This window comes from Rhinolophus sinicus, chromosome 1 (genome assembly GCF_057876585.1).
Source record: "Rhinolophus sinicus isolate RSI-liver-muscle chromosome 1, RSI-T2T, whole genome shotgun sequence".
Lineage (NCBI taxonomy): Eukaryota > Metazoa > Chordata > Mammalia > Chiroptera > Rhinolophidae > Rhinolophus > Rhinolophus sinicus.
In genome coordinates, this window is record NC_142501.1 from 105075546 (window position 1) to 105093796 (window position 18251).

The following is an 18251-nucleotide window of genomic DNA, read 5'->3' on the forward strand; positions in this document are numbered from 1 at the left end:
CTCCAGGAATTTGGGGGAGAGACTGTGTTAGGGACATAGGATGAAGGAGAGGAACAAGGACCACACACACACACACACACACACACACACACACACATACAAACACACACTCTCTGGCGTTTCATAAAGCGGTGCCATTTTCCCTGGGATTCAAGATACTTGGCTGAATCTGCTGCAAATTGGCGGCAGTTGAGAGTCTACTCCCAGAGCCTCTTTCTGATGGAGGCCTCGATTACACACCTCACTCCTCAGACTGTACAAGCAGATGCTGCATATGAGTAAGAGGAAATCAGTCTGAGTCCCTCTTTCCAATTCATTCAGGTGTATGTCTAGAAGTGGGATTGCTGGGTCATGTGGTAATTCTGTTGAACTTTTCGAGGAACCCATCCTCAGAATATTTGGAGTCAATGGTGAACTGAATCTAAAGCTCAAAGGAAGCCCAGACCAGCTCAGCTACTGAGTAGATGTTGGCCCAACAGGAGAAGGGACATATCCTTTCTGGGACAATATGATTATTTACCTCAGGCTCTACTGTTCTTTTTGGTGTTTTTCTGCAACTCGACTGAAGTATAATTTACATGCCACAAAATTCATCCATTATAACTGTAAACTCAGTGATTTTAATTACACTAATAGTTGTGCAGTCATTACAATCCAGTTTTAGAATATTTTCATCACCCCAAAAATACCCTCGAGCTTGTTTGCAGTCAAAGCTACTCCCAGCACCAGCCAAGCCCAGGTCTGCTTTCTGTCTCTGTTTCCCTTTTCCAGACATTTCATATCTATATATATACAATCATGGTCTAGGTAGATCTTTTGGATCTGGTGTCCCAAGTATGAATATTAGTTTACTAGCTCAGATGTACATAAAAATATTACATAGCTTTACTTTCCACTCAGCCCGTGCCAGTAGGGATGTAGGGAGATCCACTGTCAGGCATCACTGCGGCCTGGAGTGGAGGTTCTCCTTCTCTAGGGTCTTGCAAAAATCTAGAAGGGCCTTCAGTACCATTGGAATCAGGACCACTTGTTCTTCAGCCCATTAATCTTGCTGCTGATACCCTCATTACCCAACACAAGGGTTCTTCTAAGGAGAAGGCAGGCTGCTCTATTATTTCCAGTGACAAGTGTGGACTCCAGAATCTGCCAAAACTGTGGGGCCAGGTTCTCTAGATCTAATAGATGCATCACACAGCTGTGTGACACCAAGAGCTTGCCTGGTGCGGCAGGGGCTCAGGAGACCACCAATCCCCACCCCTTCCACTCTAGAGTAGTCATTCTTCTCTCCAACTGCTGAAAAGCCCCCTACCCCATCCAGCCTATCTCCCCTTTCCCCACCATGACACCTGGGATATATAAGGTGTTTAGTGAGAATGAGCTCTCTCAAAAGGATGGTGCAAATGCCCTTGAAGTAGGAAACACAGGGATTAGCTGCCTTCTTCAAACAGAAGGAGCTAGGGGGTGGGGAGGAGCACAGAGATCATTTACATAAACGAAGGAGTACCTCCCTAAATACCCTACCACAAAACCACATCAGCGAACAGCTAAAAGCAAGGTACAGTTTCAGTTTTCTTAGGGGCACTTAGAGTCCATCTACTCCTGGAAGTGTGACAGAGGAATGAGGTACCGCCTGGACTAGTCAGGCTGAGAAACAAAGCCGGCTCTAACACTAGCAATCTAATAATACAATTAACACTGCACCAGGCATTGTTCTGAGCATTTTACATGCATTCTTCCTTTAATCCTCACCAGGACACGAGGCAGTAGGTGCTGTAGATTTCAAGCCTTTGCAGCAAGCTCTGATTCAGAATTCAGAATTGTTTGGATGTTAGCAAGGTAACACATGCCTGGAATTTATATAACATAACTCCCCAAGAGGATCTGAAGCACTTCTCATACAAACTAGTCAATGTGCCTTCAGGGAAACAAATAATCACAAGTGGTCTAAAGCCTGTAAAAGGCTTTATGTACATCAGTTTAGGTCAGGTTTTGTCTTTAAGTGAATTAAGAAAGGGTTTGGTTCTCGGAACTTTTTGTTATTAGGGATCCGTAGTCCTGCCCCCATTTTACAGAGAGCGAATGAGGCACAGCACCAGCGTGTAATTTGTCCAAGGTCACATAGCTGCATAGTAAGAAGTGGTGGAGGTGCTCAATGCCTCAGAGGTCCTTCCTGCTGGGAGCAAGGAGGTGGAGAGAAAATTCCCTTGACCACTTTCTGTACCAGAAACTCATCCCCAACCTTCCCACTCTGTAGCATGGGCAGTATTGCATATGAGCTTCCTCCAGTCCCACCCCCCTATCCCCTCCCCCCTCCCCAGCTTCTCTCATACTCAGTTCATCTTACCTTACTATGGTTTAAAATAGAAGAAAGCCCAGTGGAGTGTGACTCAGCCCAGGCACGCCTACCAGGCCCAGGAGGGGCGCTCTGGAAGTGAGTCTGGGGGCAGTTACTAACTCGCTAGCTGCCCCTGCTCTGCTCCCGGGGGTTAACCTCAGGGTGGTGTGAAGGGCCAGGCAGGAGGAGCCGGCCCGGAGCAGGCGGTCTAGATAGCGAAGCAGAATCCTGCGGGATCTTTCCAGGATGCCAGGAAAGGGAGCATATGCCTCTTGCCACTTGTATTAGGATTCCCCCGCATCCCCGTGCCTGCGGCTCATTTCCATCTCATCAGTGAGCAGCGTGGATGCTCATCCACACGCTGCTTATTCCCACTGATTTCAGCAGCGTCAGCTCCTTCATTCCAAAATCAAGGCTTCCAGGTATGACGTCCTTCTTGGTCTTCAGCGCAAACCGGCTCCCAGACACTCTTCCAGACCACCTGCAACCCCGCCCTAATTGCTGTTTTCCAGTCTTGCTCGAGGGTCCCATTGCCTGCCTGGTGCTCCGACCGCTGAGATCAGATGACTTCTGCGTCAGGTGTGCTCGTTCCTGCTCACCGTGCTTAGACTGCAAACTCGCGCGGTTCTCCCTCCTTCCTCGTCTTGTTTCCTTCCTTTTAATTCTGACAAATCCGGAAGCATCTTCCCTCCTCTGGTCCAGTATAGCAATACCCCTGCTTCCCAGGTACAATCCAGGTCAATGCAGTAATCCCCCTGCCTGGGGCAGCTGAAACATCCAGGAACAAAACCAGGTGTTTTGTTCCCTGGTAACAAAAGCGGAAAAAGCATCCCGCAGCCTTTAAAGGTCTATTTTAAGCGTAAAATCAGGTGGAAAGCCATGCGTGCTCAGTTACCTACATCCAGATGTAAGGCTTTTAATAGAGATCGACGCCTAGTTCCAAGGATGCTTGGGACCATCCTCCTCTTTCCACGGGGTGCAGCGACCCCCTGTGGATATGGCTTTATATAGGGACCCCCGCGGGGAAGAACGACTCCGCACACATGGTTTAATTAATAATTTATTTTGATTAACGCCGTTCGTCACGGTTATCACACTGACACCTTGGCGCAATCCTCATTATCCCGGTCGGCGCCTAGAGCCAGCGGGAGTCGGCACAGGGAAGAGGGGCGGAAGGACACTTGGGGCAGGGCCCTCGGTGGGCTGGAGCCTTCGGAGGGCGGGGCCTGTCGGGGGCGGGGCGGCCTGTCGGGGCGGGGCCTGTCGGGGCGGGGCCTGTCGGGGGCGGGGCCTGTCGGGGGCGGGGCCTGTCGGGGCGGGGCCTGTCGGGGCGGGGCCTGTCGGGGCGGGGCCTGTCGGGGCGCGGGGCCTGTCGGGGCGGGGCTCGGGACATTCCCCGCCGCGGCGGGGAAGCCCATACGGCAGTCAGCTGAGCGTCGCTGGGCGGGGTCGCAAGGCGGCAAGTCAGCCCGAGGCTCCCCGAGTCCCCGCTGCCGCCCTCCCGCGTGTCCTCTGGTCCGCGTTTGCATCCGGGTACCGAGCCTCCCCCGGCGGGCACGATGCCGAGGAAGCAGTGACCGGGAAAAGGCGGGAGCGCGCGCGCGGGGTGGTCCGGGGCCGGGGGCGGGTAGGGGTTGGGCGAGGCGGTGGCTCCTTCTCTATCTACCCTGGAAGCTGTTCCCGCAGACCCCTTCCCTGCCATCCTGAGCCAGTAGGGGAGTGGGTGGCGAGGGGTGGGGCGTCCCCTCCTGTGGGAGGGTTTCCAGTTCCCGGCGGATCCTCACCTGGTGGGAAAGGGCCGCGAGGGCGGCCATCCCTGAGCGCCCTTCCCCCCTCTGCACCGGCCTGGCTGGCGGCAGGTGACTTTCCTCTGTAGGTCGCAAACGTGGTTTAAAGTGATACCCTCCCGCGGGTTGGGAATCACTGTGCAGCTAGTGCCTCATTACAAGGGAAGTGGTTAAGGGTACACCTTTGGGAGACGTGAAAAACTGAAAATACTCTAGCTTTAGGAAACGGCCCAGGAACACTGGAGAACAAATGACTTCTCTCAGGTGGTGGGATACTGAACAGCCACCTGAAAGGAATCTTCATAAACCGTTGTGTCTAGTACGTGTGTGTGTGTGTAAATGTGTATATACATACTTTTATACTTGTATTTAGACAGAGAATGTGAATGTTTCATGAGGCTGAGGAATTGCTTTTACTGTTGGAGATGTGTAAGCTGGAGACAATAAACATGGAACAGAGAAAATGAAACCAGGTTCGTCTGCCTCCTCCACCAGGAAAACTGTTGTACGGAAATGTGTGCCACAGACATATTTAAGGAAAACCAAAGCTGTAGGCCCGTAAAGTGGTGGTAGGACATGGAAAGCCTGAGATCTGGTTCAGCAAGTGGCAATGTGAACGGCAAACCCCCCTTGCTCTTTGTCTAGGGGCCAGGCTAACCCTCAGGCCCTGCCCAGTCTGTAGTCAGCTGGGAGACCCTGAGGAGGCCGGGCCAGGGACCGCCCTGGAAGGGACTACCCTGGAGAGAGGAGACAATGATTAGAGTCTTTGGGATGAACGGTCCGCTTTTCTGCTGGGACGGTTTCAGTAGTTCTTTAGATATTGTGAACAGCATTATAAAAGTAGTGTCTTTGTGTAATTGACCTCAGGTTGCGTCTTATGCTATGGAATCCAAATAAACCCTCCAAAAACCAAAAGAAACTTATTGTTGAAAGGAACTGGTCATTGTATTTATTACCTTACTGTGGAAGCCGCCCCTTTAAGTAGATCTCCGAGCCCTGCTTCTTGTGAGTTTTCTAGATACTTGAACTGTGTGATATGTTCTTTGGAATCTATGGAACAGTAAATACAAAGGAAAAGGAAAAAAGTAAACTTTGTCTTTTTGAAATTAACATCTATTTCATGCAGAAAAAAATATATTACAAGTTTTCATTGTTTTCACTTTGATGTGCATGAGGATTGAATAACAGAATATATGTTATGAAATGATGTCCAGATACCTTTGCATTAAGTTGGTGCAAAAGTAATTGTGGCTTAAAAGGTTAAAAATGAATGCAAAAACCTCAATTACTTTTGCACCAACCTAATAGTAATATAAAAAACAGTACTAATTTTCAAGGTAAGTTTTAAAAGTTGAATTTAAGAATCTGGAAGTGAATGCCGTAGAACTGTAGCAAAACTCGTAATACTAGCGTGTGGGTTTGTCACCTACACAGCAGGAAGTGTTTCATTAGTGTTAGACTTTAAAATACCTTGTTAAACTATATTTTCATATCATTTCAACAAACATTTCCTGAGGGCCTGCTGTGTGCCAGTATCTGGGAAGAATGAAATAGAGACCATGGCCTAAGTTGGACAGGAAGATGGACGGGCATGGGGTGAACACTTTGCAGAAAAGGGCCAGGGAGGTGGAACACAGGTGGAACGCGCTATTGGGTACACAGAGGAAAGAACGGGACATCTCCTTGAGCTGGACATTGAACTGTCCAGTGGCTGTTTGTCAGGGCAAAAGGGGGCCATTCATTTGAAGCACAGGGCAGAACACAGATACAAGGGCGTAGAAGCAAGAGTGCAGGGAACTGTGAGCTCTGTAATGTCCTCTGGGTGTGAGTGGCATGGCGACAGGAGATGATATTGGTGACTAAGTGACAGACAGATCCTGAAAGGCCCTATTTGTCTCTCAGGAAGGAGCTGGACCTCTGTCTTGTATGGGAAGGGTTTTAAGCAGCCAGATGAGCTCATGTTGGGGAAAAAAAACAGTGGGCTGAGAGGGAACGATCTGAGAGTCAGACTGTGTAGGAGGCTATGAAATTTCATTCAGCAAGTATTTGTTGGACCCCCAAATATACCAGGTAATGTCCTAGGTGCTGTGGACAAAATAGGCAGAAATCCTGTACTCTGTAGAGTGCAACGTTGATATCTATAGTCCAGACAATACAAGAAGGGTCTGACCTAAGCTGGCGAGGACGGAGAGGGGGCGGAAGTGACAGCCTTTGGTGACCCATTAGTGACCCATTAGACTTAGAGGAAGAGGAAATGGGAAGAATCAAACACAACTCCCAGGTTTCTGCCTGGGATGATGAGGTGAAATCTATTTTCATTTTCCGTATATTACCCAATTACAAAATCAGAATACCATTTCTGGCATAAAAGATGAGCGTTGTTTTTATTCCCCTAGAAGGATACATACTTAGAGTTATTTCCCCAGGATGGGGATGGGTTTAGTTGATGCAGTCTTGGAATGTTGTAGTCACACAACAGCCTAGCCAACTGTCCCCCCGTGTCTTTCCTTAAGGAAAGAAGAGTCTGTGAGACTGTGCCTTTCTGGGACTTTGTTCCATCCTCAAGTTTACACCTTAGGTCTCTCTGTCTGGTCCCCAAAAGAAGGTTTGCAGCCAAAGACGGGTAAGATATCTCACAGGAGATACAACCTAAGCCAGGCGGAACCGAGTGGGGACCCCCAATGAGCTGCTTTAGAAAAATATGGGAAGGGGCCTAGCCTCCCCTTCCCCCTGCCTGGGAAAAGCTGTTGCCGGCTCTGGCTTTTCCCTGGCACCTGTTTGTGAGAGAAGTTACAAAAACAATAAAGATCAGTTCTCTCCACTTAGCTCAAGGGCACTGTTACAAAATAACCTTAATTTAGGACATTGTGGGACCTTGTGCTTCAGCTGTTGACTGACAAAGGGTACATACCTTAATTAGGACATTGTGGGACCTTGTGCTTCAGCTGTTGACTGACAATGGGTGATTGAGATAAATGTTTTTCTGTTATGATGTGTGAGTTTCAGAGACTGTGTAAGAAACAAGGTTGGTTTCTCTTGTTTTTGTATACCTATTCAATAAAAACCCCCCGTAGGCCTTATTCTGGGCTCCAGTCCTCTGAGACTGAGAGACCCCTGGCCTTCAGAGAGATTTAACTGCATTAAGTCTCTGTTTGTTTCTTTCTTAAAAACTTAACCCAAACCGCCCCTTCTCGCACCCTCACTGCCCCTGTTGCGCTGGATGCGACAGAATGTCACTCAGCTTCCTTGTGAACCCAAACCGGAATTTGCCAATAACCAGCTATTGTCTCAGATCACCAAATAGGTTTTCACTGTTTAAAATTTCTTCATTCACATGGGGATTGAACCTATGAATACTTAATCAGCAAATTTGGAGAATCAACCACAACAGTGTAGGGTTAGACTTATTCTGTATTATTGTGCTTCCCCGAAAATAAGACCTAGCCGGACAATTAGCTCTAAAGCGTCTTGTGGAGCAAAAATTAATATAAGACAGGTATTATGTTAGATAAGACTGGGTCTTATAGTAAAATAAGTCCGGGTCTTATATTAATTTTTGCTCCGCAAGATGCATTAGAGTTGATTGCCCGGCCAGGTTTTATTTTTGGGGAAACAGCGGTATTCCCACTGGTCCAATGTCTAGTGGGTGGAAGTCAGTATAAGGCAGATTTAAGTTCAATACAAAATGACTTTCTGACAATCAGAACGATCCTGTAATATAATGGGCAGTTGCCTGCTAAGGTCATTGCTCATAGTTTCTGTCATTGATGTCATTTACGCCTGGTCTATATGACCATCTGCCGCAAAAGCCAGACAAGACTTATTTTTTTCTTATTTTTCTTTTGTTCAAGACCAGGGTTAAATGTCTGATCCGCCATCTTGGGCCGCCAGAGCCAGAATAAGGAGTTGGACTGGATCATTTTAAAGCCCAACTCAGGGATGAGATTTAAGCTCATGCCTACAAAGTCAAGCCATTGCTATAACTACAAGTAGTTAAGCAATTCCAGAATTTATCATTCTGGAGTTAAGAATGATAAAAATATATAATCGGGAATTCAAATAGTGGATCTGGGAATAAAATCCCCGAGATTTTGCTTTTGATCTTTGGACCTTCTATGTAGCTCTCTTTCTTCCTCATCAGGGAAATCTTGACAAATCCCGTGTTAAATCAATTCAGCCTTCTGTAGTTAAATATCACCTTTGCTTGTAAATGACACATTTCAGATCCACATTAGTTGGACTTTTATGGAAAAATCTGGAATCAGGTAGAACCTTGGAATAAATGGCTTAGTGCCAATTTCCATAACCTTTGAAGATGCGTTCAAGGATGTATAATACATCTCTGTGTTTCATTGAAAGTAGCTCAATGTGTTGTTAAAAACAGGGTAAGTACTCAGCTTCTTCTAAGTGGCATTCTACCAAGAGACCTTTCACATATGCACTGTACTGTGATAAATCATAATGAGGCCCCTTGAAATATTCTAAAATCATAAAGTTCTCTTTGAGTCACCACAAGTCAGTTAAATTGCTGTTAGTAATATTTTGGTACTAATTTACATGCTTATCATTTTGGTATTTACATACTTATATTCAGCATACAGGCTAACTGTTTATTTACTGTGACATCTGCATTACCAAATAATTTTTCCTATCAGTGCTGAGTAGCAAAGGCTTTACTATAACTAGGATAGGCATGTGTATTATTAGTGTGAGAGGGTGGCATGGCCCTGAGGCTGTTAGGGTGCATGTGTTGAATGGTATGGGTTGGACTGTGACCTTATTAGAAGCTTAAGAACACTTTTTGAGCTGAAAAGTACTGTAATGACCATTTGCTAGATAAGTCACATTTGCTAACCATCACAAGAGGTCAGGTGACATCTGGAGGTCACACATCTGGTTATTGGCACCCAGTGTTTATTCTACTGTCTCCCTTAGTATAACCCTATTTTTTTCCTGGTGTCCTTATAAAATCTGGGCAACCTGGAAAAGTGAGAAGCACCAATGTAATAATTAGAACCTGTTTAACTTCTTTGTGGTGTGTCTGAAGACTTGGTAGAGGCATAAAGGATAGTCAAAGAGGACAAATATCTGGGTGGTTTTCTTTCCTCCCTCTCTCCTCCCCTCTCCTTTCCTTCTCTTTCCCCTCTCTTGGAAAAACTATTAAGGAGAAATGTGTGCATATAATAAAATGGAACGAAACACATTTGTGGATACCTGCTTAGGTACTTTTTCAAAAAATCTGTAAAATATTTCCATTTACTTTTTCGAAGTGTAGTGTAATCACCGAATACCTGAGGAAATTTAATGTGGACAAGTAAATGATACACGTTACAAGGATTTTATCTTTCGGTCTATTACCTAGAATTTTAGTATTCCTCTGCAAAATTGATGGGAACACCGATACTAAGTAAAAACCCATTTTATGAAATGTTAGCACCAACATCATTCTGTATAAAACTGAATTTTATAGAGAGCCAGAAACTGGCTTTATTCAAATTATTTTTGTCCAGATTATTTTATTGTGGAAAACAAAAGCAGTTCGTTCTCGTCCCCTGTTACTATCAGAGAGCGCACGTCAGCAGTATCCTCTTTGCTAAACGAATTGGGATATGGGGCACATTGGTGACTTCAACGGCTCACACTTGAATATTGTACTTTATCAGTGTTTTTTCACTTCCCAACATTGCCATCTTCATTAAAGAATCTCATGAGAATGCCCTTCCTTGTGCTAGCTGCCCTAGGGAGACGTCACACAGGTGACACTGTTGGGGGCCTGCTGTCCCATCAGTAGTAGCTCCATCTCTGATTTCCTACAAGTACCTTTAGACCAAAGGCAGGTCGCCGGTCTCCTGGTTCCAGGGGACCCCCAGAGAGCCCAGGTGCCGCCTCCTGTTGGATCGGGTGGAAGTACCGCCCTGCATTAGTGTGTTTGGTTGCCTTTTCTTGTATGGGCACTGGGAGAGCACTCTTAGTCGTGATGATGCAGTGAGACATCAGAGAGTGGACTTCTCTCTCCTCGTCTTCACTGACTGCAGGGTTTCGTGAAAAGGCTTATCATCTTCTTCATGAAATGTGTAAAAGAAAATGTTTGCCTGTAGCATGTAGCCAGTCATGAGAAGAGAGTTCTGTTTGCCCAGGTGATAGGCCCCACAGAGGTGGAGTGGGGATACACTTGTCTCTTATTGACGTCGGCTTTGCCCCCGCTAGAGGTTAATGGTATGCTTAAAACAGTCTCAGAACATGCAATAACTAGGCGAGATTTCTTAGTCTTTTTAGTGTGCTTTGCAAAATGATCCAATATTGAAGCCTAAATATTCAGTCATCCCTTTATGGTCCTATAGGTCTGGGTTTGGAGTCATCCTTGCTACTTGGGTGTGCCTCTTCGTAAGTGACCTTGGAAGAGCTATAAAACCTCAGTGAACTCAGCTCTGTCACCTGTAAAATAAATATAATTGAGTTTCCGTGAGGATTAGAACTGACCTGTCTGATGCAGTGATTCGGGACATAGTGAGCATCCGAAATGTGTTAGTTCTCCCTTTCTTCTTAGCCAAAAATACAAGAAATAAAATATGGAGGTTAACAGCTTATTGAAATATACTTAACATACCATGCAATTCACCCACAATATGGAGACTCGAATGGAATGATGTGCATGGGAAAATCAGCTTATTGATGCTTTGCCCATATCCACAGATATACATATACATACATACATACATACATACATACATATATATATATGTGGAAATCCTCTTGAATGACTCTTGCTAAGATTCCTGATCATCATGATGCCGTGCCCTTTTGCCCTTTTCTTCCTCCTCCATTTCCCAGCTCCTCACTGTACCCCTTTACACACCCATATGCACAGGCATCCAAGTGCACACACATACACACTGAGCTAGGATAGCCTTTGTTTAAAAGAGTCAAAAAATATTCAAAATATGATGGGAGGGAAAGTAGGCAACTTTTGGAATACATATTAGCAATTGCTAATGGATTTGGGGGGATTCATGGGGAGCCCTTGCAGAGGACGGACAGCTATATTTTCTGTTTGTAACTTTTCCATAGGATCTGTTGCCATGTCCCACCAACAGCTTAACTGCCTAACTGAAAAGGGGGACAGCCCCAACGAAACCACAGGAAATGGACCCCCCAATCTGGCTCACCCAAACCTGGACACATTCACCCCAGAGGAGCTGCTGCAGCAAATGAAGAAGCTGCTGATGGAGAACCATCAGCTGAAAGGTAAGCAACACCTGGCCCCCGTGTTTCTCCATTCACCCTGGACCTTCCTGAATATAATACCCTTTGTAATAAGGCTTGTTGTTGAACTCCCTGCTCTCTGTCTGGTTCCCAAGGAGCAGAAAGAGCACAGAATTAAGCTTTCAGTAAGGCTAAAGCTGCTTTCATTGTTTACTTTTGGGTGAAGGTAAGAATAAAAAGTATTTTATGTGTCTCAGGGAAATGGCATAATGACATTTAGCTAATTTGAAAGGAAACAGAACGAAAGAAAGGAAACAGAACGAAAGAAGGCTGCTATTATTGTAGAGTTAGTCCTAAATATCATTACTTTGTTAAGAGGAAGCATTCTAATATCTCAAGCCATGGCTTTTGGCAGGACCTGTGTTTGAATCTGGTTAGTCTTTGTAGTTATACACAGGTACTTGTGCTATATGGAGGTACCCAAATCAATTTTATTGTCTTGAGTCTTATGAGGACTAGAAATACCCTTAGACCCGCTGGTCCTGTCTGAAAACAAAAGCCCCTCATCTTGCTACAGTCTTCTTCTGGCTGACCCTTAGGCCCAGGCCCAACATGGCATCTTTAGATCCAGAGCCTCCTGGTGAAGGGGTCTGAGGGGCAGTGAGATTCATGAAGTCAGGTTCAGTCCCCTGGTGTGTGACACCCTCACTCTGAACCCCATACAGAAGCCATGAAGCTAAATAACCAAGCTATGAAAGGACGATTTGAGGAGCTTTCAGCCTGGACAGAGAAACGGAAAGAAGAACGCCTGTTATTTGAGATCCAGAGCAAAGAAGCCAAAGAACGCCTAATGGCCTTGAGTCATGAAAATGAAAAATTGAAGGAAGAACTTGGAAAACTAAAAGGGGAAAACAGAAATGTCATTCCAGGTGAGCAGACTGATTGGCTGTGATTTTATTTTACTAATATTTGTAGTATCTTATTTGTAGAACCTTATTTGTCTGGACTTCTAGATCAAAGCCTTTCATGGTTCAGGTTAGACAGATGTTTTGCATTACCTTGAAAGAAGTGTTCTTGCTGAGAAGATTGGTTGCAGTTTTAAGGGCCATGAATAATCACTGTTGGGGGAAAGAAATTTGTAAAGCTTTGACCGTATTGATTATAGTCAAAAGAATGTTGCAGTTATAAACTAACATTTTGTATTCATTACAGACAGTGCAGAAGGACCTCTACCTAGAACCATCCAAGTGTGTTTTTAGTGTGTGTCTGTGATATAAAATTGCATTTTAAGAAATCTGTTACTCAGAAGTGTTACTTGTTGACCTTGTCCTTCCTCTCTGTCTAAGATAGATTCATCACTTTTCATTGTACATTTACTTCTGAAAGATGGTTTAAGAAATGTCATCTTGTGATAGAAGATTATACAGGGTTGCCGTGTTTTCACTGACCCAAAGAACCTGGGAAATACGCTCACAGCCAAGAGTGGGTATCAAAGATGTTAGTGAAAAACAAAGCAGAGCAGATGTGCAGCCTCTGCCTGGTTGCTCGCGCTCACTGGGTATTATTTGTTTACATGGACACAACTGCTGTTCATTTTCTTCCAAACCTGGATCTTAACTCTTTGGAGGACAGAGCACTGGGTTGATTCAGGGAGGACGTAACTCCAGATATCGGTGATCTTTCTTGAGACTTTACCTTGAACTTTGATGATCTCTAATTCCTTGAATGGGTAAAGAATGTGAACAGAGAAATAAAATGGAAAGAAAGTAATGAAAAGGGGATGGTATAGAATAATCTAAAGAATGAAAAGTTGTTTAGAAAAGTATCAGTTGGTATCAGTGATCTACTCATCAACTCGTGCTCGTGAGACAATGGAAACATTGAGCTTTAATACATTCATGTTAGTGTTGGAAATGTTTCACTGTGGATAAGGCTTACCACAACTGATGCTTCAACGTGTCTTCCAGTTGGAAGAGCATTAAGTCACGTTTGGGGGGAAATCGCTCATTGTCTGAATGTTTTTGAGGTGTAATACTCTGAAGAAATGATTACACCTGGGACATATGAGTAATTTTCTATTCTCTGGAAGAAAATGTCTTATATGGTTTTCCTCCCTTGGCTTTTGGGAGGTGAACTGACAGTTGGCTTCAGCCGGCTGGGACCTAGCACATTGAAGCCAAAAAGGAAGCTTCCAGAAGCAGTTTGAGATTGTCTGCCTGGAGGTTTTCTTACAGAGCCCAGCATTGGAAGAAGTTGAGATCAGAAGTTGAAACTGTGGACAGCTTGTGTCAGTGTAGGCGATCTGTCGAAGTGAGCTACAAGCAGGACTCAGAAACGAGTCCTTGGGACACAAGACTTGGGTATTTGCGACAATGAGATACTTGGGGCTCTTTAATACCCTTGGTCATCAGCCTTCTCCCCCCCAAACTGTGCCTCCCGGGCTGACCCCTTGCCTCCCTTGAGGTGGTTTTTAGATTTAGGCGGTCATCTTCCTCACTTAGTAAAGCTCTCAAGGCCTGGGACTTGTCTCACTCATGCTGGCCCATGTTTGCCACTGTTCCCACAGGGGGGAATCCCCCCTCAGCATCAGGGCTTCTCAAGTGTTTTGTCCTACACAGGGAAGAGAGTTGGAAATTTCCTCTAGAGATCTGCCTTCCAATCCTCAGGGTGAGGCAGAGGCATTAATGGTTCTGTTTGATTTCACTGAATTATACTCTATATAATGTCTCTACAGAGTAGTTTTTAAATTTTAATTGCAGACTGCTAGGCGAAGGTCATTAGACAGGCTTTTCCTCTTGGATTATAGAATGGGATATCAACTGGGCACGTTGCTAGGACAGTAGGATGGAGATATTATCTAAATACAGAGAAAGACAGAGAAGTTGCTGTGTTTCACAAAGTCAATGGTAAGTGACTAAAAGTGAGGACAGTGTGACAAATGGTGGAATTGGGGCTGAGATCCTAGAAAATAAACCATGGGAGTTCTAGTCCAGGAAGTCAGTGAACAGACTCTCGGGGGTAAAATAGAGAGACATTTAAAGTGTTAGAGTACAAGGTGTCTATGGCCAAACAAATAGATTCATATTTTCTCAAAGGCATTTAAGAGATGCTCAGAATTGTGAAAAAGAAAATTAACCTGACAGTCAGAGGTTCTAGTGTCATGGCCTTATAGCCCTGGTCCTCAGACACTTGTTTAAAACTTCATTCCAGGAACATTCTTTTATAAGGAGACAGAAAAGTCAAATAAAGCTCTAAGCCTCTTCCTTTTTAAAAAAAATAAAACTCTATTTCCTACCTTCCTGCCAAGGTAGTTTTAAAAAATCCATTCCATAAAATGTTTTCTGACAGATCAGGTGGGTAAATGTGAAGATTCCTAATGATCCTATGTAGTCTTGCCTTCATCTGTCTGCTTCCTGGTTCCAGGCTCAGTGGTACCTTTCCTTGTATGTTGTCCTTCCTTTACATGTACGTTTCTTTGGTGTGAGTCATTACTAAGAGAGATGGCACAGGCTCTTAATCTTTCCTTGCAGACCTGACTCTTCCGTTTCACAAGGAGTTGCTTTGCTCAAAGTCCTGTGCTAGTTTCCCAGCAAGGAAATGCTGCAAATGAAGGAAGAGCATGATCTCGATGGTAGGAGGGGCACCTCCCTGCTGCAAGCTAATACCCGTCCATCAGTTTTTAACATTTCATGGACGAGCTGGTTTATGTTCCAGGCACATGCCCTTCTGATACTTTTTGGTTCCACTGCGAACCTTTGGGCCTGGTTACCATCCCTTAGGAAAGCTGTCACAGAGAGGGGTATGTGTGCGGTGCATGTCAGTTTTCTGATGTGTTGCCTCCTCTGACAATCTCAAGTGTACATATTTCTGGTGGTGCCATGCCCTCAAGAGTAGTGAAGGTTTCCTGAGGAGGAAATCAGAGAGGCCGAGAAGGTCAGAGCTGGAAGAGACCAGAGACCCTGTGTGCCATGTCTTTCTTTCTAACTCAAGTAAACTGAGGCCAAGACATTAAGTGAATGTGCTCATGGCAGCACGTACACTGATTAGCTGAGTGTGGAGTCGAGTCTGTTCTCCCTGCTCCCAAGTAAAACCTTGCCTCTAAACAGGGTCTTTCTTCCGACTTTGTCGTATGCAGTGATTGCATCTGGCTGAACACAACACGTACTTGATGTATTGGTGAAATATTAATGTTTATAGAGCCTGAAATTTAATTTTTTTTAAGCTTTCATACCAGCCTGTGAACTTTCAATTTGCTTATTTCTCACCAGACTTAAGTTTAGCATCTTAAAGCACCAACCCAGAGTATTATAGTATCCAGACTATATACCTGGGAGAATTTTGGACCTTTCATTGTGTTTTGCTGTTACTGTGCCAAGTGATGTCCTTGATGCTTTGGCTTCTAAGTGGACATGACAGGTATGGGGAGCGAGGGGGTGGGTGTGCACTTGTGGAGTAAAATAAAAAGCAAGAGGTTGAATTTTGGCAGCATTTTATCCTTATTTTCTGATATTCTGGACTAAAATTTGCAAGTCTACCATTGCCAAGGTCTGGTTGGTTATTTTCATAATATCAGATTATTCCAGCATGCTGAGGAAGCCTTTCTTTCATGAGGTGATTTTAATTTGCTGTTATTTGAATACAGTAAAATGATATGAAAATGTTATGTCAAAATAAATTGCCAAGGACAAGCTGGAATATTCTGTTGTAAAGCATAGGTGACAAAGATGTTGAAAAACTGCCTTCCCAGTGGGTGTGGAGCACTTGAGTTTGAAAGCCAGGTTCTTAGTTTGATTAGTTAATTTGCTTTGTTCCTCGTCATTTCCAGGACCCCACTGGGGACCCCAAGGCAGTAGCAGAACAGGAAATGGAACAGCTAAAGACCCAGGTGGCGTGCCTTCAAGCTGAAAAGGCAGATCTGCTGGGCATTGTGTCTGAATTACAACTCAAGCTGAACTCAAAAGCACTCTGAAAACTCCTTTGTTGAAATTAGGATGGCTGTAAGTGTTTTGGCTTTGGTTTTGTTTTAAGCAAATTACAAAACCTCACCTGGACAGTTGATACAAATACCACCATTTCTTTTCAACACAGAGGAGCCAAGTAGTGGGAAAATTTCAGTGTAGCAAAGATAAATTGGCTCTTATTTCTTAAGTATCACATAATGCTTGTAAGGGTGATCATTGCTGAAATGGAAAAATATCGACTACCTTTTATGACAAAAGAGATCGTCCTTCTTTTTCCCAGTGTGTCCTGACAACCGGCCTTCTCAGTATTTAACAACCGGTAAGTCAGTGATTAGTTGCCAAGACTAATGTTTTCTACGTGGGTATCAGGTTGACGAGTTCCTCCTAACTAAGGTCGGGCTGAAACCTAGAACTAAAATCCCTGATACCTGAACATCCTGGCTTGATTTACATACTATGTGAGATATGATGAAAGCACATCCCAAGACTCAGCATGTGTTTTTCTCAAAGAAGTAAGTTAATCTTCATTTTCAATAATCACAAGAAATAGGGGTGTAGACAGTATAAAATTGATTCTGAAAAAATTAGGTGGTTTGTGGGGAGAGGGAACAGTAGATTTGTCTTTCATTGTTTGTCAAGTTTAATATGTCACGTAATTTGTGTTTTCTAAACAAACTTAAACTGACAGCCAGTAAGGAGAGGGGAAGTGTGTAAGAAGTGTGACCCAGGAGAATTGAGAAGCAGCAAGGAAATTCAACCCGAATTGGAAAATTCGCCCTAGAAAATGAAAATAAGCTGTAGTTCAAATGTAGGTCAAAACACTGTGGATGAGTGAGTGGTATGACAAAGGCTCTCCTTCAACCCTGCACCAAATGGCTCCTAACCCACTTACTTGCTGAACCAGGAACTGAGCCTGTGCACCAGTGAAGTCTGGCAATTTGCAAGATACCAATATTGTTTGTTTTACTTTTTATCACCACTAAGTTCTTTTTTAAAAACCAGTTTTGCTGTCACACAGTTTAAGATTCGGTTGTTCCACAACTCTGTATAGAAAAACTGCAGCTCCTGGGCCACGCCCCACCTGCTTTTCCTGCTTCCCCAGATAACCACTTTCAACAAATTTAGCTGGTTCTTTCCATATTTACCTCCACATATCAGGCTTAAATTGCCCCTTAAAATATCCCCCCTGTTTTCAACATAGTTTATTGATCTCCCACTATGAAGGATGAATATTTAACTGTCTTTCATCCCCATCATCGTCATCACACACACATGCTAGACTCACTAAGATAAAAAGAGAGAAGACACTAATTAACAAAATCAGAAATGAAAAAGGGGAAGTTATCATGGGTGCAAATAGAAAGGATCATCCGAGAATACTATGAAAGACTATATGCCACCAAATCCAATAACCTAGAAGAAATGGACAAGTTCTTACATACATACATATAGCCTTCCTAGGCTGAACCATGAAGAACTGGAAAATCTAAACAGACCGATCACCAGTAACGAAATTGAACCATTCTTCCAAAACCTTCCCAAAAACAAAAGTCCGGGACCAGATGGCTTCACCAGTGAATTCTACCAAACCTTCAAAGAGGATCTAATACCAATCCTGCTCAAACTCTTCCAAAAAATTGAAGAAGAGACAGTACTCCCTATCTCATTTTATGTGGCCAACTTTACCCTGATACCAACACCTGGTAAGGACAACACAAAAAAGAAAACTACAGACCAATATCTCTGATGAATACAGATGCAAAAATCCTAAAACAAAATTCTAGCAAATTGAATGCAACAATGCATTAAAAAGATTATCCATCACAACCAAGCAGGGTTCATCCCAGGGGCACAAAGATGGTTCAACATCTGCAAATCCATCAATGTGCTACATCACATAAACAAAATAAAGGACAAAAATCATATGATTATATCAATTGATGCAGAAAAAGCATTTGACAAGAT

General features: G+C 44.1%; 2 protein-coding genes across 2 annotated transcripts in view; one reads left to right on the forward strand and one right to left on the reverse strand.

The window, feature by feature from the left end:
• Positions 1–2945, reverse strand: part of LOC141570044 (ankyrin repeat domain-containing protein 26-like) — a 99293-nt gene extending 96348 nt beyond the window's left edge. Inside the window, exon 1 of the mRNA XM_088795839.1 lies at positions 2345–2945. The gene's annotated coding sequence lies outside the window, so the exon portion shown is untranslated. The remainder of the gene's footprint in view (positions 1–2344) is intronic.
• A 788-nt stretch (positions 2946–3733) lies between these two features.
• LOC148759154 (optineurin-like) lies at positions 3734–18013 on the forward strand. Its single transcript, XM_088802113.1, has 4 exons — positions 3734–3941; positions 11191–11367; positions 12051–12254; positions 16151–18013. The coding sequence occupies exons 2-4, from the start codon at positions 11202–11204 to the stop codon at positions 16228–16230; spliced, it is 450 nt and encodes a 149-aa protein (XP_088658239.1). The 5' UTR covers positions 3734–3941; positions 11191–11201; the 3' UTR covers positions 16231–18013.
• The last annotated feature ends 238 nt before the right edge of the window (positions 18014–18251 follow it).